General features: G+C 60.5%; 1 protein-coding gene across 4 annotated transcripts in view; it reads left to right on the top strand.

Moving 5' to 3' along the window:
* KIRREL3 (kirre like nephrin family adhesion molecule 3) overlaps nucleotides 1–21259 on the top strand; it is a 502887-nt gene that overhangs the window by 466938 nt on the left and 14690 nt on the right. For all 4 annotated transcript variants that reach the window (XM_045860273.1, XM_045860274.1, XM_045860275.1 and 1 more), the window contains 6 exons: nucleotides 2171–2321; nucleotides 8277–8382; nucleotides 13333–13481; nucleotides 14704–14831; nucleotides 15894–16020; nucleotides 20387–20487. In XM_045860273.1, coding sequence (XP_045716229.1) covers nucleotides 2171–2321; nucleotides 8277–8382; nucleotides 13333–13481; nucleotides 14704–14831; nucleotides 15894–16020; nucleotides 20387–20487 — 762 coding nt within the window. The remainder of the gene's footprint in view (nucleotides 1–2170; nucleotides 2322–8276; nucleotides 8383–13332; nucleotides 13482–14703; nucleotides 14832–15893; nucleotides 16021–20386; nucleotides 20488–21259) is intronic.

Below are 21259 nucleotides of genomic sequence, written 5' to 3' on the forward strand. Positions count from 1 at the left end.
CCCAGGCCCCTGGCAGGTCCCTCTACTGGCCTCTCTCCAGTTCCTCACCGTGGCCCTGAGCCTAATCCCCTGGCTGCCCCGACTGTCCCGAGGCTGACTCAGACTGGCCACATCCCTGTCCCCAACCCCTCTCCGAGGACCCCTCTGCCCAGGGCTGAGGCCACCACCTGGTGATTCCCAAGCACAGATGTGCCATGAGGCCTGGAGCCACCAGCACCCGCCCAGGCCCAGGCAGTGTTCAGGCGTCTGGAAGAAACAGTGAGGACGGCTGTCCTGCTCTCTGAATCCTTCCAGCATCTCCGAGCCTGGCTTTGTCTGCGCAGGACGGGCTGATCTGGGCAGAGCCTCGGGTCACGGTCCAGGGCTGGAGGCCACAAGCTTCGCCCCAGCTGAGAAGGACGAGGCTGACCTGCGGACCCAGAGAGCGGTCCCCACAGCCTCTGTGGTGCTGCTCGCCGCCCAGTGACCTTGAAGGTTACACAGGGGTTCTCTCACTGTTGCCACCTTTAAGTGGAGGTCATGCCAACCGCCTTCTGGCTCTCAGGGAGCTGCAGGGGGAGGGCCATGGCTAACAGTCACTATTCTCAAGTGCAAACCCCAGCCCTGCCCAGCGAGTTCCTGGCTCGCTTAGAACTCGGTTTTCTCTTCTGCTAAACAGAGATAATATGCCCTTCCTTCCGGAATCTGGCGAGATTAGAGACAATGCTGTGATTATTTTACGGAAGGTTCTGAGGAAGTAAAGACTATTATTCTATTCCCTGGCTCTGATCCTGGCAAAATAAGACAGCGCCGGAAACCCATTTTCTGGAAGGAGCTAAGACCCTTCCCAGCATCAGCAGTCCCCCAGAGCCAACAGTCCCACCTTGGGAGTGGCCCTCCTGCCCAGCACCCCTCCTCAGCACACACCCACCTTAGTGGGCCATGGGTGGGCTCAGCTTCCAGAGCACCAAACTGATTCGGAGGGAACTGAAAAGGGGTGCAGGTGAGGGAGGGGGTGCAGCAACGATGGTGGGACTAGCTGCAGAATGACCTCATGGCACCGTGGGAACAGGAATGGAAGATGGGGGCCGAAGGCCCAGGACCCGCATGAGTTTCCTGGGGCCCCCTAACCCAGCGCTCCACCTGAGGCTTGAAACGACTGAAATGCATTGTCTCTCAGCTGTGGAGGCCAGAAGTCTGCGCTGACAGATTTGACAGGACCGTGCTCCCTCCAACGGCCTAGGGAGACCGCCCCTGGCCTCTCCCAGCTCGGGGAGGCTCCCGGCTGCATGCCCTGGCTGGCGGTGGCATCCCTCCAGTCTCCACCCCCTCCTTCCCAGGAGTCTCTCCTGTCTCCTCTACTCGTAAGGACGCCGGTCATGGGATTTGGGGCCCATTCTAAATCCAGGATAATCTTGTCTGCAGATTATCAACAAATTACTAATTACTTCACTAATCTGCGAGGGCCCTATTCCCAAACGAGGTCCCGTGCTGAGGTTCCAGAGGGACATGAATCTGGGCAGGGACATGATTGAACCCACAACAGGACCCTCTGGCTTATTGCACCTCCACCTTGAGGTGTAAATTTGGTCAAGCCCTAAGCCTCTCTTGGTCTCCCCTGTTTGCTCACCTGTCATGTGGAAGATGATGGCATCTGTGCTACCCATAACCTGGTCAGGGCGACAGTGAGGCCAGGAAGCGAAATGGTCCGACAAGTTGAAAGGGTTTACGTAGAAGAAGCAGTAAAAAAGAGTCTGTGTGCAAGGACTCTGCCCACATCGCCCCCAGCCCACCCTCACCCCATGCCCCAAGCCACACCCCCCAAATTCTGTTGCTGCCCGTTGCCCACGTCTCAGAGCTCCGTGCAGACCCAGCGGACCCCTCCGCCATGAAAGGCAGACAGATGGAGATCACCACAGTCCATGGGACTGCAGCCTCGTTTTCTTTGTAATGTGCAGTCAGCAAGTCCAGGTTGATGTTCACCCATGATGGGAAGCTCTCCTTTCTTTTCTTCTGCAGCCCAGCACTCAGCCTGACCGGGGAGCGGAAGGTAACCCCAGCTCTGTGCAGAGACAGGCGCCCTGGGGTCCCAAGCTGCCCCCCTCCCGTGCACAGGGCTCCCTCTTCCCGTAGCTGCCCAGGCCACCCAGCCGAGTGACACAGGGCCTTCTCTCCCTGCCCCGCCCCCCAGACCCTGCTTCGTGACGGCAAGCGTGAGAGCATCGTGAGCACCCTCTTCATCTCCCCCGGAGACGTGGAGAACGGGCAGAGCATTGTGTGCCGGGCCACCAACAAAGCCGTCCCCGGAGGGAAGGAGACCTCGGTCACCATCGATGTCCAGCGTGAGTATCCACCGGGCCTGGGCCGGGGAGGACGACGCCACCAACCAGCACCCCTGCCTGGAGCTCAGGTGTTGGAAGGGACTCGGCCTGGCCGACCAGCTCCCCGGGCCCCACCCTGCTCCTTCAGACTCCCTCCCTGCAGGGCACCTGAGGCAGGCACGGGGTCAGACAGCTCCGGGGACTGGCCACATTTGTGTTCGTGGGCACCCAAAGGGCCAGCGTGTCCTTATTGTCACACGAAGTGAAAACATCTCAGATGAGCTTTCTTGGCAAACAATGTGTTTAAGCCTCTTCCCTACACCTGTGTCAGGTGGAACTTCCACACCAATAAATACCCTGGGCAGCCCCTGGGCAGCCCCAGGACCCACTGGCCTTGCCAGCTCACCCCACACACTCCCTGGGAGGGGAGGCCACAGCAGAGATGCTGGGAGCTGTTCAGGGTTCGAGACTTGGAGAGTAGCACCAGCATCTCTGGAGGGCGCCCCTCCTGGGAGGGTCCCTCAAGGAGGGAAGAGGAAGAAGAGGCAGTCCATCCTTCACATGTATTACCTCATTTAATCTGTACAACCACCATTTGGAGTAGGTATAGCTGTGGACCCTGTCCGGGGAAACTGAGGCCTCCGAGGGCTGATTAGCTTGCCCAAGGCCATGTAGGTTTCAAATGCGGGCAGAGCCGATGCTGGTACATCCTCCTCCATGCTTCCAAACACCGGGCCCTCGGCGAGTGTGCATTACCACAGCCACTACGAGCAGAGATGGTGCTTCAAAGCCATGCCAGCATCTCATTCCAAAAGTCCCCTGACGGAGACCCCCACAGGCCCCCAAAGTGCCTGTCAGTACCCTCGAACAGAGGTGGGCTCAGCAAGGTGCCCAGTGGCCTCGCTCTCAGCGCTGGGCCAGGCTAGGTTTAAACTGTCAGCTCCCAGAAATCAGCTGGTCTTCCCTGAAACCTACCCGCCCCCCGCCCCCCACCCACCCCTCGCCGGGGATCATGGCGCCACCACGGGAGGCTGGCTGCCTGGGTCACAGGCGCTGAGCCACAAGGCTGGGGCTGCAGGCTCACGTTCATTTCCTCCTTATCGTGCTATTCCTTCTCAACCCAATTCATTGGAAAACACTTCCCAGCATCCCTGGCTTATCCCTGGCCTCTGGACTCTGCCCCACATGGCTCTCCAAGGCTCTACGTCCTCGGGCTTTCTGAGCCCATCTCCAGAGCCTGCAGAGCAGACGTTCACACGCAGGGTCTGCATCCTTGCAGATGCCACTGACATTCCAGAGGGCAGAGGGATGGCTGGGATTCCAGACAGGCTCGCGGCAGATACCAGACATGGCTGCTGAGTTCTGGGAGAGGCTCTATCTTCACTGTCTTCATCATGCCAAGGAGGGGTTTTCTTTCACTGCTCACTCAGTGAGAGCCAAGAACTACAGGGTTCTTGCCAAGCCTAGGACCCGGGGGCGGGGGGGGGGCGTATAAGTTCAAGGGTCAGCCTGAGGGGGAGGCCCCTCCCCCAGCCCCAGGCCAGCTCCTGGCTCCCCACACCCACCTGCTTCTTCCGTGCAGCAGCTGAGACACAGAGCAAGCAGCAGGCCCAGCGGTGGAGGGGAAGCTGGGGGCTGTGGGCTTCAGGGGGTCCGGCATCCAGAAAGGCCCCCCCGCCCACGAGCCGCGCAGACCCGAGCATGCAGCTCCATCCGGGGACTCCAGTTCCTTGTCCGATTGCACCAAATGGCGTCCGAGGTGCCCTCTCGCCACAGGACTGACCACGGATCAGAGCTCTCTGCAGACACAAGCCAAACCTGGGAGGAATGAGGGTGGGAGGCACAAGACACCCAAAAGCCCCCGACCACCAAGCTGCTGGCTGTGGCCACTGCGCACCCCTTCCTGCCTCTCCCCTCCAGTCCCCAAGCTGGTCGGAGGCACGGGCCAGCTACGAACCCCGCATGGAAGAATGCCCTGCTCAGCTCCCGCAGCAGCAGCCTGGGCCCGGGCAGGGAGGCCCTCGAGCGGCAGTGCTTCTGGCCCTGGCTGTTACCCACCCCACCAGGAGGAGCTCTCCTGTCAACCAGAGAGTCGCCACCACACAACATCCCACCACCCATGAAACGCCATCACTCTCAGGGCACTCTGATGAGACGATCGATTTACCGAGCGCACAGATGAGAGCCTGCGTCTGAGGAGGACGTCGCATGGCCAGGCCTCTGGGCGCCACCTGCCTTTCTTCCAAGGACGTCTCCACCCCATGAGGAGGGAGGCGTGGGGATGAGCTCCGGCTGGGGCTTAGAACCCAGGGGTCTGGCTTCATAGCCCCACCCACCCACGGAAGTACAGGACAGTGGTTAAGGCCACGGCCTCCCTCTCGGTTTGGACATGGCTCTGCCCAGGCTGCCCCGGTTATTGAACCTCTCTGTGCCTCAGTTTCCTCATTGGTAAACAGGGGTAACACTGTTTCCCTCATAGGATTGCCATGAGGTCACCTTAAATCTTTCAGGGCGTCGCCTTGGCACCATGCCTGGCGTGGGACAAGCCCCTTCCGCCTGTCAGCTGCTGTAGCCATGCAGTCAGGGGTGTGGGGCTGCCTCCTCCAAGGCAACCCCCAGCCCCAACAGGGAAGAGGTCTCCATCCACTCGTCCTCTCCCGCAAGGCATTTTGCATGTTCATGCCAAGCAGAAACACAGGCTCTCTCCACCCACACCGCCCCTCTTCCTCCCTCCACTTGCTCACCTGTTCGCTCAGCGAGCGCCCCGCCGTTCTGACCCCACCATGGGTGGGGGGTCAGAGCCACCTTTGCAAACCTGCTCGTTTTCCCCGCCAACCGAGAAGCACCCACACTCAGCAAAAGCACATTTGTCGTTTGTTTTCCTTGGTCTTTATATGTTGCCCAACGGAAGACACAGCCCCAGATTGAGTCACAGGAGAGAAAACTTCGCCCCCCCAAACCTCGCCACATCTGGACTCTGCCTCCAGCTGCCAAGCTGCAAATGGATGTGCTACAAAATCACTAAGTCACGGAATTTCTCTGTTTCCCGCCCCCTCCTCCACGTAGCGCTTCCCCTGAACACACGCGCGCACCCCCGCTGCTGACGGGAACACTGGCAGACTCTCAGCTGCAACATCTGTTCGGTGCGGTCTCGGTTCCACCAGCTACATCAAAGCTGCCCTCTACGTGTTATGCAGCCGACATCACAAGTAGGATTAAAATCATGCTTAATAGTTGGATATGATATAAACTATTTATGGAGCCTGGTAGGCTCCTGAAAATTCATACCTGCACATCCAGGGGAGAGGGCCGGAGAAAGGGATGCAAGGGCCTGTGGGCCAGGCAGGGAGGCTCCATGAAGCTGGGAAACGTGAATGCTTCCTGGAGGCCCCTCCTCCTGAGGCCCTGTGGGAAAGGCCTGCATTGAGGATGTTGCAAAGAGGCAGGGAGCTGCAAGAGACTATTTCTGCAGGATAAACTGAGAGTGACAGGGGCGAGGTGGAGGAGGGGCCCCATAGATATGTGCTCCAGCCCCCTGCCCCCAAGACCCATCCTTTGACAAAGGACACCCAGGTGGGGATGGGCTTCCCAGAACTGTGCCCACCCCCCACCCCAGTTTCTGTGCTGGGTTTCTAGATTTTGTCAAACTGGCACCATCATCCCCTCAGACAAGAGTGGGGTGGGTGGAGGACTTCATAACGTGAAGACGGCAGCCAGGTCCAGATGGCCATTACCAAACACCTGTGCTCCAGAACATGCTTCCTCAGCCCTCAGTGAGGTGCAGGCTTCCCCCGGGCCTCCACACGTCCGGGGGCGGCACCGTCAGACGCTGAGGGCGCCCAGCTTGGCCAGCTAGCCCTGCACAGAAGGAGGGCTGGGACTCCTGATCCGTCCCCGCCTGGAAGCTGGTTGTCCTGGGCAGGGGGCAGCACTCACTTGACGGGCAGTAGCTGGGAGTGGCTGCAGGGGCCTGGGGGTCCTGGCTTTCCAGGGAGGTGAAAGGAGAGCTCTCATGGCCAGTCCTTGACACATGCACATCTTCGTGACAACTTGAACTACGCTTTTAACAGCAAGATTGAGGCCATTCGAATACCTGTGATCTCCCTGGGAATGCTTCAGGAAAAGATGGGCAAGCCGGCTATCCCAGGAGCAGATGCTTCAAGGATGGAGGTCCCCATCAGGAGCTGGGGGATAAAGCAGGAGCACAGGTGCCTGGCACAGTCGGCCACCTGCTGCTCAGGAGCCCATGTCTCAACAAGCTATCTGTCTGCAGAAAGCCGTGCAGCCCCAGCCCGAGGGCCCCTCCCAGGCCCCAGCCCCCAGGCCCAGTGCCGGGCAGGGAGGCCTGGCTGGCTGGGGCACCCCCAGGGCAGGGGGAGCCAGGCCTACGACTCCTGGAGGGGCGCGAAACCCCGTCGGCCATTGCCAGCAGAACTCGGGCCGGGCAGGCTGGAGTCCTGGTCCCCTTCTGGGGACCTTCCCCTGCACCCAGAGGGGTCAGCAGTTCTTCTCAATGGTCCCTGAGCAACGGGCTTCTTTACTGCTTTTTTCTGAAAATGGGCTGAACCCCTGGGAAATCCTAATATCTTCCAGCACTTTTCTCTGCTTATTGGTGAGGACGGGCCCAAAGAGCACCCAGGCCAGGCCACACGGCCATGCTGCCCTCTGAACTCACCTGGAGCTGAACTCCAGCCAGACCTCTACACCATGACAGAAGGGGAATGGGCACTGGCTGTCCTCGCCCCTCCCTGGAGTGTGGACACCAGGGACACCAAAGCCTGGGAACCGGGGGCCTGGGTGACACCAGCCTGGGGGGAAGGTTCCAAGCCAGCCCCCCTAAGCTCAGGAGGGCTGCCTGCCTCCAAGCCGTTCCCTGAGCTGACGCCCACCTGTCTCTCTGCTGTGGATCCCTCCGTCTCGATGTCTCTCAGCACCTCCTTCTCCCTCTCTCTTGTCTCTGTTCCTCATTAGTTAGTTGGGTCTGCTTCCCCAGCCCTCTGCCACTTTCCGTTTCTGTCTGCTTGTGTCTCCCTTGCTCCTTCTGCATCTGGTCTGAAATCTTGGTCTGATTATGTTTCCCGGCGTATGTCACTCTCTGTGTGTCTCTCTCCATCTCTCTGCTTCTCTGTGTTTCTCTGGGGTTTTTTATTTCCTCTGCACTTCTCAGTCTCTCTCTCTCTCTGTCTCCCTCCCTCTCCTGCTCCAAGTCTCCCTCCCGTGTGAGCGGCTCCATGCCTGCCTCCTGTCCCTGGTCTGCAGACCCCCCTGTGTGTCTCTCCGTTTCTGCTCCCGGTCTCCCTGCCTCTCGCCTGCTCTCAGCTCCCTGTCTCCTCCACCTCCCACCGTTTAGCACTTTAGAGCTTCTCCTCATTGAAGGATGGAGCCGAGCCGGCCTGGGGAGCGAGGGCTGGGCGACACCACCAGTCAGAATGCAGACGAGATGATTAGGCTGATGAAAGGGTGTAAATGCCACTTTGAAGTGAAGGGAGGCACCAGAACCTTTGCACAAAGAGATACCAATCAGACGTTTCCAAAGAGGACAGTTTGTATGTAAATGGGCGTCAGTGTCCCCACTCCCCCTCGTGCCCCTTGCACGCCCTCCTCCCCCTCCTTTCTGAAGCGTTCTGTTCTCTCTAAAAGCTGGAAGGTGGGCAGCGTGGTCCGGAAGCCAGGCAGCCATGCTTCGGCTGGCTGTCCACTTAAACACCAGGCTTTGAATCCACAGACGGAGCCCTGACCCCGCCACCAGGGCAACCTGAGGCAGCACCTCCAGGGAGTGGGGGAGCCTCTGCTGAAGCCCCCAGCTTCCTGGGGACCACGGCAGTGGTGCTGCTCTGAGGATCCCCATGGGTGGGGGGCCCTCTGGCCTTTACCCTCCATGTCACCCAGGGGGTCTCCTGGGGTCTTCCTGCCTCGCTCCTCCCCAAGCCGTGGGCACAGCTCCCCCGTCCACAAGGGAATCTCTTCTGTCCGCAGACCCCCCACTCGTCAACCTGTCCGTGGAGCCACAGCCCGTGCTGGAAGACAACGTCGTCACCTTCCACTGCTCTGCCAAGGCCAACCCGGCGGTCACCCAGTACAGGTCAGAGCCGCTGCTGCGGAGGCACAGACCCCCCCAATCCCTGACTAGCCCACGGGCTGTCACTGTGTCCCGGGCACCCATGCGCAGCACTTGGTTTGCTGTGGGGGCCCCATGTCCTTCTCCACACCCCGCCACCCCATCCACCCCAGGCCAGGAGAGGACCCCTTCCCTCCTGCCTCCCCCCGCACGCTGGCCAGGTGGGATTCCTCTCCTTTACGCACACGTACGCTCCCATCCCACCCCACCGGAGAGAGTAGGGGTCACTCCTCTGTCTGAATAGCTTGTGGGTCCCTTTTTTCTGAAACGAGGGAGAAAGAACTGGGGAAAAAAAGTTAAAACAACCAGGGAACCAGTCAGAGCAGCATCTGGATTCCAGTCTTGTGTCCCCAAACTGTCCCCCTGGACAGAGTGGGGTTTCTGGGACAGCTGGGTCTCTGCAGTGGGCACCTGGGACCCGTCGCAGCCCTGACGCAGCCTCACTGCCGTTCCGCTGACGGAGCTTCTCCGAGGCAGGCACTGCAGTCTGAGTCACGCATGCTCTCAGCACGGGGCAGAGCGTGTGCGCCAGACACTGGTTCTCCAGAACGTGAGCCAGCTGCCTGGGGAGACACGCAGAGCTGCTCCCCTGGGCTCCTTCCAGCCTGGGCACCATCGCCACATGACACCTGGGGACGAGGGACCTCGGGGGCTCTCGTGAGCAGACTGGGGCCTCACCTCCCAGCCAGCCTCACCACGGCCCTACCCCCACCCCATCCCTTTCTACCACCCCAGACCTGATGGAGGAGCCCAGAGTGTGGCCTGTGCCACCAAAATGGGCTATTAAGCAGCAGCAGCAGCCAGCACCAGAGATGCTAATGGTCTCAAAGTGGAAATATGCTGGCCGTGTGGGTGGGGGACGGGGAAGGCAGAGAGGCAGTGCAGCCCGGGAGGCAGAAGCAGAGGTAATGGGCCAAAGAGGCAACCAGAGGCTCAGGCTGGACGTAAGCCAGCGCCCCCTGCAGTGCAAGTAATGAAACAACATGGGGACGGGAAACTGGGAAAGACCGAGTCTTTTTAAGCAGGATGAAAATCCATCTGTCCTGTCCGATTTAGCTGTTCACTGGGTTGGGGGATCCCTGGAGTCGTGCAGCCCAGGAGGCCCCAGGGCAGGTCTGGGTTGGCTGGGACCCAGCGTCGGTCTGGAAGTGACAAAGACGCAGGAGGAAGCACTCAGAGAAACCGTTTTTTCTGGGCTCCGGCGCCGCGCCCGCCAGGCCCAGCTCCTCTCAATAAGGTGGGCAGTTCTGGGCGGTCTGCTCTCTGCTCACGACCCCTAAATGCCAGGCACCACGTGCCCAGAAGGGACCCCTAATGCCAGTTTCACAGGCAACCCCTCGTGCACACAGCCCACGGTGGGGGAGGGGGGGGCAGGCACAGCCCACAGGGACCCCCACAGCGTCCTGGAATGCCTAGACCAGAGCAGAGAGCTGCCACCTCCCATTTCTCCCCACCTCGAGGCGGCACTGGGTCCGCTGAGGACTTAGTTACGGAGGCTGGGTGGGGGCGGGGCTGCGCTCAGGGCCCAGCCTTGTCCTCCGCTCGGCCCCTGCTCCACCAGCCCGCAGGGGCGAGCAGGCACCCCAGAAACCAGGCTCCTGGGCCTGAGCCCCGGGTCACCCCTCTCCAAAGAACGGAACAGCAGCGCTGACGGCGGCAGTAGGGTGTGTGTGCGCCTGCAGAGAGAGGCTGTGAGCAGGTGGGTGGGGCACAAGAGTGGCAGTCGGGGAGTCCAGTGAGGGGGAAAGGGCAGCTCATTGCACTGTTCTTGCAACTTTTCTATAATTTCAAAGTCTTTTTAAACTCAAGAGTTAACAAATAAACAAGCAGACAAACAAGCAGAGACCCCGCGGGCTTCCCTGGGCTCCGGATCTCCTGGGGGTCCTGCCACCCCCTCCATCCCACCCTGCCGATCCCGGTCACAGGTCCACCCACCCACAGAGGGGCCGTCAGGGGGCCAGGTGGGCTCCCCACGGGTGGGCACTTGTCCTTGTCACCTGCCTCGTGGCCTTCTGATCAGCCAAAGGTCCTGAGAACGCCTCAGAGTGGATCCGGCTCCCTCCAGGCCTGCAGGGAGCCCCACTGGATGGCTTGGGGAAGAAGGGGGAGCGGGGGCTGTGAAGAGAGGCGGTGGGGGGCGCCTGAGCCCACCCACACCCTCCGGTCCACTGGCTTCGGGGAGGTCTCGCCCAGCAGGTCGTTCTGGACGCCTCCTTGGGATCCAAGAGGAACGCCTTAAGCAAGTCTCGTCACATAAGCACATTGATTTTCCCAATTGACTTTGACAAGATTACAGAGATCTTTGTGTCTTTTCTCCATTCCTCCTGATTGCTTCCTCCCTGTTTTACATGAAAGGCTGTGATCTCAGAAATTAGTGATGCCCTCCTCGCCCAGAACGGGGGCACAGGGTGGGCATGGGAGTACGTGCAGCCAGGCTCGCTGTCACTGTGGTCGCCCCTCGGGACCAGGAGCCTGGGTGAGAACAGGCTGGGGCACAGCAGCACTGAGTTCGCCTCCCGCCGGCTTCCCCTCTGAGGCTCGCTCAGGGCCCTGCAGGCTCAGGGAGGGGACCGACACCCAACATGCAACTGGGGGCTACATGAGGACAGCCGGCGGGTGGTGACACACCAGGCCCCTGGTTCTGTGATGCAAATAGCTCACCCTCTTACCTTGGCTTGGGTCACGTTGATTGGAAAAGGTTTATCCAGCCCCCCCACCACCACTCCTGTTCCGAGGTGCTGGGAGAGACGGGGAGCAGTGGGTAGGGGAGTGGGAGGGTGAAGGGATGAGAGAAGAGAGTGGCAGGAGGAAGCTGAGCAAGGAACCAAGAGGAGAAGAGAGAAGAGCTAAGGGAAACGGGGTGGGGGGCAGTCCTTGCCCCCTGGTTTACCCTGGATCCTGTGCCTGAATGAGTGGTTTCAGGCTCTGGAAGGATCCCCACGAGAGCACTTTTTTGGTGAGAGGGGGAATCCAATGGGGGAAAGAAGACTGGTGGAGTGAGATGTGAGCAGCAGACTCTCCAGGTGTCCCCAAAAGGTTCCATCCCCCCAGCCAGCTCCTGCCATGACCCTGGGAGGGACGAGTCCAAAATCGCCTCCTGCCGCCCCCTCTGCTCCAGGGCAGGGACAGACTTGGGGTGCTCAGGGCCACAGCTGCGCAGAGGGCTGGGCTCCAACTGCACGGCTCTGCCGGGGACAGAGGACTTAGTCCCCAGCTGTCCCAACGGTCGCCGCCCTGCAGTTCTGAACAACGCCGAGCCCAGCGGCCCCTCCCTCCTCCCAGCCCCACCGGCTCCTGGGCATCCCACCACCCCGGGGGGTGCTGCAGCGACCCCCGCGGCAGGGTGGAAGGAGTAGGGGCTGGACCCCCGTCCCCAGCCACGTGTCTAGGACTGAGTTCATCTGCCTCGGGCAGGGGCTGCGCCCATTAAGTCCGGTCATTAAATTAAAGTTAGAAATTGAAGTGATTCATGAGTAACTCATAATGGTTTGTTGTGAAGCTCCTTAAGCACTCAGGGAGCATGGTTTGCTCTGTTGTTAAACTGTAGCTGTTATTATTAATCGTGTTCTTAATAATTACCCGGTGTTAATTCATAATAATAACTGCATGGTGCCAGCCTGGGAGCTCCGTGTGGTGCCGGGAGATGGCCGCTCCTGGGGCTGCAGGGAGAGCCAGGCAGTTTTGTCATTTTAAAAAGCGAGTGTTGTCCACAGTGGAATTAAACCTGGGGCAGCTTTGAATCCCCTGGGCCCGCACACACCCAGACACACCCCAGAGACCACTAGCAGTGCCCCACAGGTCGCAGGACCGGTCCAGGGATGCACGTCCCAGGGCCGGGACCACGACAGGCCCAAGGCTCCTCGGCCTCTCCCCTCTGTCAGTGCTGATGGCTCGGGGTTGGGGGTGGGGGGAGATCATCTGACGAAAGATGTCGGCACAGCCCCGGCTAGTGCGGCTCAGTGGATTGAGTGCCAGCCTGTGAACCTAAGGGTCAGTGGTTCGATTCCCAGTCAGGGCACATGCCTGGGTTGCAGGCCAGGCCCCCAGATGGGGCGTGTGAGAGGCAACCACACATTGATGGTTCTCTCCTTCCCTCCGCCTCTCTCTAAAAATAAATAAATAAAATCTTTAAAAAAGAAAGAAAGAAGTTGGCACAGCCTTCTTCCTGCCGCCCTGACCAGACCAGGACAGACGGAGGAGCCCAGGCCTCCAAGGGGCGAAGGCGGGGCAGGAGGGAGAAACTAGACAGAAAAAAGAGCAAGTGCCATCCCTGGGGGTGGGGGAGGGGCTGAAAGGGAGAGAGGGGGCCCGACTCTGGGGACAGTGGTCAGGGGCGGTCAGGGCAGGAGAGCTGGGAGAACGGGCTGAGTGTGAGGGGCCGTCGGAGCCCCTGGCGAACACCACCCACCAGCCTCTCACCTCGTCTGGAACCCAGCTTCCCGGGGCAGGCGAGCGTGCACAGGCTCGGGCCACTAGACCTTGGCCTCTGAGGTCACGGACTTCGTCTCCCTCTCCAACGTGGCCCTGGACGGGGTCCCCAACAGAGCTCAGAGCAGGTGGACGAGCTGCCTGGGTGCTGACCATCAGGCTATCCATTGCCTGGCCGGCCAGAGGGGCTGACCCACGGCACAGTCAAACCACCTCCCTCCAGAGTGACCCACCCATCCAGCGCCACTGACCTCCTGGGGACCTCAGACGGAAGCCTGCCCCCCAACTGCTCCCCAGCCCCGGGAGTAACCCCTCTACGGAGACTTCCACTGAGGGACCCCACAGGGGCGGCCCCAGGCTGTCCCAGGCCACGCCTCCTTTCTCCGTGGGCTCCTGGCTCCCAGAGGAAAGCTCCCCGGGCCAGGCTGGCCAGGGAGACATCCTTGCCGCCAGAGGCCACAGCAGCCTGCGGGGCCTGTGTTGCAGGTGGGCCAAGCGGGGCCAGATCATCAAGGAGGCGTCGGGAGAAGTGTACCGGACCGCTGTGGACTACACGTACTTCTCCGAGCCCGTCTCCTGTGAGGTGACCAACGCCCTGGGCAGCACCAACATCAGCCGCACTGTGGACGTCTACTGTGAGTGCCGCTGTCTGGGGGCTCCGGGGCCGCGGCCCAGGGGGTCTCTGCTCAGGGCCAGGGGAGCCGCCGGTGCTGGGCCCACCGCACACAACGTCACAGTGCCTCCCGGGCTCACGAAGCCGTGCCCTTGACAAAAACCCTCCTCCTGGGGTGGCCCTCGTAACCACCCACAAGGGCGGTCATTGTTCCCACTGCCCAGAGGAGGGGACGAAGGCCTGCGGCCACACAATGAGGCCAGGCTACTAGCAGATCAGCTGCCAGTCCACCCAGCCTGCCCCCCAGCTCCAGGCTCACGGCCGCCCCTCCTCCCGCTGGCCTGGCAGACCCCTCCCGGTGACAGGCAGCTGGACACACTCACAGCAGTAAACCTTAGTGCCTCCACTGCCCTTTGCCATTTTAAAAGCACTTTCACAAAGTCTCTGGACCCCAGCCCCTCCCCTCTGCCCCGACAGCCTCCACGGAGAGCCCCAAGCTCCTGGTCTACAGCGAGGGGTGCGGCCAGGCTCCTGGCCCCAGATTTCACTCTTCCACTCCCTGAAACCTCTCTCTGCACGCCCTCTATCACACAGCACCTGAAGTTCACCATCACACTCACTCGGGCCCCTCTTGGTCTCCAGGAGACTGGGGCAGGGGGTTGGGGAGGAAACGCAGAGAGGAGCCTGCATGAACCTCACCAGCACTCAGCAGGGGCGTGGGAGGGGCTGGAAGAGAGGATCCCTGAGAGCAGAGGCAGGGACACTGGGAGCCACCCAGGAGCCACCCAGGAGCCACCCAGCCGGCTCCATTTGGAATCTCAGGGACACTGGGAGGGGCCTGAAAGCTCAGGCAGAGGCCGGCTGACTTGAAGGCTGACACGTGGACCTCCCAGGCCCAGGGAGGAAGGCCCCTCTGCCTGCACCCCAGAGGGGGACTTCCAGGGCCCAGACAGAGGGGAGGCAATGGGAGAGCCCCTCGGGCCTGTCCAGGCACAGGGGCCAGAGAGCCTTTTCCTACCTAGGGCGGCACTATCTCTTCCTGGGGAGGCCAGAGGGAGGCGAGCTCGGGGGGAGGCCCGGAGGGGCAGTGGCCGAAATGTAAGGGAGGGGGCTGGAGTGGACTGAGGTGGCACAGGCCCCAGGAACTGGGGGGACCAGGGGTGGGGGGGGCAGCAGCCACAGAAAGCACCCCCAGAGCTCCCAGTCAACCAGAGTGCCGTCTCGTCCCCCCCTCCACCCTGCAGTCGGGCCCCGGATGACGGCGGAGCCCCAGTCCCTGCTCGTGGACCTGGGCTCGGACGCCGTCTTCAGCTGCTCCTGGACCGGAAACCCGTCCCTGACCATCGTCTGGATGAAGCGGGGCTCCGGCGTGGTGAGTCCCCGCTCAGGCCCAGGGCGCCTCTGGGGGGTGGGGGACCACAAGCCGGGAGGGGCCTGCCTCCCAGGGCCCCGTCACTGTTATGTCGGGGGTCGGCCCCCAGAGAGCAGAAGGAAGGAGGGGTCCAGAGAGAGGAGAGGGGTGCCCACACGTGCCCGCTCCTCAGCCCTTAACACGTGCAGCCACTGCGGGCTCTCCGGCCGAGAAGCCGATGGGAACTCGGTGGTCGCTGATGCGCTGGGGACGAACGCGCTGGGCAGGCTCTTCAGCGCGCCCACACGGAGTTCGCCTCCAGCCTTCGGGGTCAGCCTTGCTCCGCTTCCGTGTTCCTCCTCCAAAACACGCGTGCTCCCTCATGCGCATCAGTTTGTCTCGGGGCCACCCACGAGAGGGTGGGAGGCGGGCGGGAGGGGGGGCAAACAGAAAGTGGCCTCGGTGTGGCCAGCTCCGTGCCCGACGCTGTAGTGCCCCGTGAGCCCGCTGCCAGGCCGTGGGGGGAGGGCGGCAGCCCCGGGGCCCACAGGCGACTGCCCACCGCCGCCCAGGTGAGCCGCTGCGGGGGCCCTGCGGGATTCCAACTCGTAGCTCCCTGAAGCCGCAGTCTGTCTTCTTTTCACCCCGGACCACGTCCCAAAGGGATGCTGTAAATGACTCTGAAAGGCAGGTCCGGGGACCCTCAAAGGAGGTCAGCAGTAAGGTCATTTCACTGGGCCAGCCGGGGCCTGGCTGGTGGACAGCCCCTCCCCATATGAGAACGCCTCGGGGAGCAGCCAGCGAGTCCTCTCCTCCCGCTGGGCACCCACCCCCAGGGCCGTGGCGGAGCGTAACATTTCGGCCACTCGGGGCCCTTCCTCTGCGCGTGGGCGCTCCCACCCGTGGCTGCTCCGGCCCGTGGCTGCTCCATAATGAACGTCGGCCGTCTGCTCTGGCCCTCGTCCTGCAGAGAACCGGGAAACCTGCCCCTCCCGCCAGGCCTGCCTCTCGGGCTCTTGGGCTCTGAAAGACCAGGAGAGCCCGTCCCCACTCTTTCTGTCTGATTCTCCCCGAAATGCCCAGGTCCTGAGCAATGAAAAGACCCTGACCCTCAAAGCCGTCCGCCAGGAGGATGCTGGGAAGTACGTGTGCCGAGCGGTGGTGCCTCGGGTGGGGGCCGGGGAGCGAGAGGTGACCCTGACTGTCAATGGTAAGCCCCCGCCACTCCTGCTGGGGCAGGGGGTGGGTGGGAGGGAGGGAGAGCAACCCAAGGCATCTTGGCCCCAGGCAGTGGTGACCCAAGGGGCCGTTGTCTCTTCTGGGTCTTGCCATCACCTCCCACTGCGGGTCCACCTGGTCAAGTCTGTGTCGGAGCCCAGCGCTGACATGAGGAAGGACCTGGGTAGTCTCCTGGCCACCTCTCTTCTTCTCCATCTCTTAAGGGGTCTCAGGCCTCAAAGTGGTAGCTGCTGAATTTTATCCTGGCCAGGAAAAAAGGGTCAGAGGGTCACTGGGCAGCCAAGGCCATACCCACCCTTCAGCCTTGACCTTGGCCCTAGTGGGAATTGAAGGGAGCATCTCTGGACTCCAGATCAGCCTCTTCCCATTGCACGAGGGCCACCCAGCTGGGAACACCTGTCACCATGCCCACAAGGCCAGGCGTTCAGGGGTCCCCTGGAGCGGAGGGGAGGTGTCCTGTTGTACACAATAAGAATCGTCACCGCAGCAGCACATTCTCGTCTCCCTCCAAGAACTCGGTGTGAGCTCCCGGATGGCCGTTACACAAAGCCTTTAAGGGGCGGGGCTGGGGCCAGGCCAGGCTGATGGGACCTCGAAGGTCCTGGAGAAGCTGGGACCCAGTGCAGGTCAGACCCAAGGTGGCTGTGGCACCAGAACAGAAACTCAGTGTCCCCGTTGTGATAAGGTGCTGGTTTGAGAGGGTGAGAAACACCAAGGCCAAGTCCCTCTGCCACTTCCAAGCTTCCTCCTCCCACTGGGTTTCCTGTGCCCCAATTGGGATCTGCGGTGCCCATGGCCCTTTGCAACCCTGGTCCCACCTCCCTCTGGTAGGGCCCCAGGGAGGGGTGGAGCCAAGTTCTAGAGACACGCCCAGGCGGCTCCTCTCCACTCCCGAGGCTGCCCTCTGAAAGCCCCTCCTGTGCTCCCCTTTGCTGGAAAACGAACCAGCGTGGTTCCCCCTTAGCCACGCCCTCTGCTGTCCCCATTACTGCCCGCTCCATCAGTTTCCTTCGCTGTCCTCTCCCCACGGTCGTGGCAGCCTCAGAGAGGGAGGGTTACCTACCCAAGACCCCTGAGGGCTCACGGGCCACCTGTCCTGGGCAGAATCCTGACTCAGGAGCCTGTCTGCCTTTCCCGTGTGTCCCTAGGATGCCACCGATAAATTGGCACGGCAGGGCTAAAAATAACAGCATCTGATCGCGCCTCCGCATATCCATGGCAACACGGGCTGCAGCCTTTTCCTGCCGAGCTGGTGTCTGACTCTCAGCTCTGCGGCGGCGGCGCCAGGCCCTGGTAGAGTCTCGCCCCACCCCCCCCAACGCAGCCAGTTCCGGGATGGTACCGGGCAGTGCTGGCCCCGGAGCACAGTCGGCTCTGGTACCCGGCCCCAGGCCCCGCCAGCCTGGGGACCCTCAGACTCACACATGGCCTCCAGGGTCTCCAAGCCAGAAGCTTTTAAAGGAGCATCCTTGTTTCTAGGGTAACCAGGGTGAATAAAGGAGGGACTGACATTCCATTGTCACTTTAGACATTCAGGAGTTTCCCAGCAGAAATTTAAAGTGGTTTCTTGAGGAGGGAAGTCATATCTTTTTTTTTTTAATCCTCACCAAACGATATGATTGTATTGATTTTAGAGAGAGGGAGAGAGAGGGAGAAATCAGCTCTCTCCTAAACATGCCCCAAATGGGGATCAAATCCGAAACTGAGGCATGTGATGGAACCTGCAGCTTGATGGTGCACAGGGAGATGCTCCAACCAACTGAGCCCCCCGGCCAGGGTGGTACACGGCTTGGAGGGACATTGCTCTTAGATGGGAACACCCCAGCCTGGGCCCTGGCATCTGTCCCGGGTTTAATCTGCTCCCTCCAGCGTCTGGCTTCCCATCCCCCCGTCTTCCATCCCCCTTTTCTGCCTCCACTGCTTCCACACAGGCTGCCAAGGTCGCCAGGAAGAAATTGCCCACGGGATGGGAGCAAAGCGAGAAAGCTGTTGGTTTCTGCTGAACTAGAGTCATCTTGCCCTGAGGCAGGGAGTGGAATAAATGGCCCGACTGGAGTAGCTGGCCAGCCCACCTGGGCACCTGGAGGACAGGTGGAGGAATGGTGCAGCCCTTTGCAATGGGGCAGAGCTAGGCTGAGGGGTCTGGCAATCCTGAATGGATCCAGGATGATGGGCCGGTCTTCAAAACAAATCCCCGCCCGGCAGGGTCTGCTGGCCATTGCCCTCCAGGGGTCTGCGAGCACAGAAGTCAGCTGCTTTGGCTCAGCCCCAGGCCTGCAGGAAGGGGAGGCGAGCTGTGTTACTGCTGCCTGTGACCCCCTCAGCCCCATCCACCCTTATCCTGATTGCTGGTTTCTTTTAAGGTGCTCTTTAACACAGACTCATTTGCCAGAGAATCCTCCAGGGGCTTCCTGGCTTCTGGGAAGTGAAGGGGGAAAGGTATTCCGGCCTCATCACTTCCGGTCCAGCGGCAGAACAAAGCCCCATCAAACTCCTGAAGCACCCAGCCCTCCTGCCTTTTGCCCAGATGCTTCACCGAGTTGGAGGGCTCAGCCCACTCACTCAGCCAACCGAGTGTGGATGCCCCCATCTGCAGGGTCCCCCATGTCTGCCTCTAGTGTGGATGCCCCCATCTGCAGGGTCCCCCATGTCTGCCTCGCCCAGCTCCAAGCCATTTGCCTCCTGAATTCAAAAAGCCACTTGAGTGTCTCCCGGTAGCGTTTTTTTTCCCCTTGCCTGAGAGCTACTCATAGAAATGCAAATCTGGTTTAATTAAGGTGGCTAATAAACAGCAATTATGTTTGCAGCGATTTTTGTTTTGTTCCCGGCCTAATTGTACCTGTCCTCGGATCCCTTCCTCTGCCTGTCTTGCTCCTGTTTCCTGCCACCTAAGCCATGGTCTTTGCCCCAAGGGCTGGCAGGCAGGCGCAGGGTCCTCCATGCCTTCACCCCTTGCTTCCAATGCCCACCCAGCCAGGAGGCTGGCGGCACAAAAGACTGAACTAGCCACTCCTCCACTGCTCTTTCACTGCCAGGTGGGCATCAGGCAGGAAAGACGTAGGGCAGATAAAAGGCAGAGGAGACGGGAAGCACTGCTGGACTTCAGGGAGACTGGCTCGGCTGTCTGATGCAATGTTGAGACAGGTACTCCAGGACCCTGTGACGTCACACACACACGCACACATGTGCACAAGCAGGTGCAAACACGCACAAACGCAGACTGGACGAGAAGATGCTGGGGTCAGCTTTGGAGGCCTGGCCTACTAGGGCCCACTGGGGTCTTCTAAGACGTGTGTGAGACGAAGGCTCTGAGCGTGCCCAGCGCATCGCACCTGTTCAGGCTGATTCTCCTGCTGGAAGAGAAGAGCCTTGCTCGAGTCTTTGCGCCCCTAGACGCTCAGCCCTGCCCGGGACACCGGGTTTGTTAGGCAAGCGCGCCCTCTACTGGTGATCAGGGAAAATGGCTGGAAACCGAACAGCCTGCCAAGGCGGCGGTGCCCCATCAGTTAGCGCTGCTCTATCCCTTCCTCCCCCTCGGCTCCTCTGCTCTCTTCTCGGGTGGACCCCCTCCTTCATACAGCGTCCCTTCATCGGCCAGGTGGAACTGTTCTCCCTCCTCCGAAGTCGGTCTCGCCACCTTTCCTGTGGTGGGGAAAGGGAAAGACCCCACCCCTCCCCCTCACCCCTCCTTTTGGGTGGTTGAATAATCATATGAATCTGTGACAGATTCACAAGAGAAAATGGCCCCACTTAAGTGCATATGCACAAATGAGACCTCCACACACCTGAGAGAGGGAGAGAAAGGGAAAACGAGGTGGGTGTGGAATTCTGAGCCAAAGATAAGGCAAGGACCACGGAGCTGTAGGGGGAGGTTAGCACAAAACAGCAAGAAAGGCAGGTGCTCAGCAATTAGCAGCTTGCCCTGCTACCCAGACAGCTCGAAATGTTATCTCTGATAATGTCTCATTATAGGCAAGGCCCTTAATTTAAATTCTCATCGGTAGTTAAGGGGAGGTAGAAGTTTCTCTGGAGCTTGCAAGTCTCTGTTGCCTTTAGCTCAAAGTAACCCACACACCACAGGAGCACACGTTGGGGTGACTCACTCAGAACCCCTACAATGTCTTCTGGGCATTCTGACTTAGAAGCACCCACTCACAATCCCTTAAGAGGTTCACGAGTGACACCTTGCACTTCAGCGTGTCCCACGAGCCTCCAGGAAGTGTCTGCTGGGTGACTGAAACAATGACCAGGCTCCTGAGCCCCACCCCCACCCCCACGAGGGGCCCAGCGGGGCACCTGCCCTTCTGAATCCTGACGTGATGCTGTTTCCCCAACAGGACCCCCCATCATCTCCAGCACCCAGACCCAGCACGCCCTCCACGGCGAGAAGGGCCAGATCAAGTGCTTCATCCGGAGCACGCCGCCGCCCGACCGAATAGTGAGTGCGGGGGGGAGGCCCTGGGGCGCTGCTCCGGGCGTCTCCGCCCGCCGCTGTGGGGCCGCGGGAAGGCAGCACTCGCCTCAGGCTTCCCTTCCTTGGCCGGGAATGATTCCCGCTTGCTCTCTCAGAAAGCCATCATGAAGACGAAAATCACAAGCAGTCTCCTTTTTCAGAGCAGGCTGTATGCCAGGGTTTGTCTGCAAGTGTATTTTTTTATCTTCACCCAAGGATATGTTTACTGATTTGAGAGAGGAAGGAGGGGAGAGAGAAAAAAATATCGATGTGAGAGAGAAACATAGATTGGTTGCCTCTCAGATATGCCCTGAGTGAGGATCGAACCCTTAACCTAGGCATGTGTCGTGGCTGGGAATCAAACCCGCAATCTTTTGGTGCATGACATGGTGCTCCAACCAACTGAGCCACCCGGCCGGGGCCGTCTGCTAGTGTTTTTAATGCGTCTCTGCCGTTGAGCTGGGCACTAGCATTGAGAGTGTAACAGAATTCTGCATCCTGAGAGCAGAGGAGCAAGTGAAGGGAACGGAAGAAAGAGAAAGGTACACTATTTCTCCATTTCCCTGGGTGCAAGGCCAGACAAAGCTTTGCAAAATCCTACTCAGAGTGCAGTTGATGGTGGGCAAGCCCCTTTCCGTGCCTCCCAGAGCACCCCCAGGCCTCCGGCCACGGAGAATGCAGGCTGCCGCACTCATCGAGCGTAATCACGTTTTTCCCTCCAAAGTGCCCTTCCGTCCCCATCCCCTGCTCAGAATGC

The sequence above is a fragment of the Phyllostomus hastatus genome, unplaced genomic scaffold, assembly GCF_019186645.2.
Source record: "Phyllostomus hastatus isolate PE091 unplaced genomic scaffold, TTU_PhHast_1.1 phas_scaffold_193, whole genome shotgun sequence".
In the NCBI taxonomy this organism is placed as follows: Eukaryota; Metazoa; Chordata; class Mammalia; order Chiroptera; family Phyllostomidae; genus Phyllostomus; species Phyllostomus hastatus.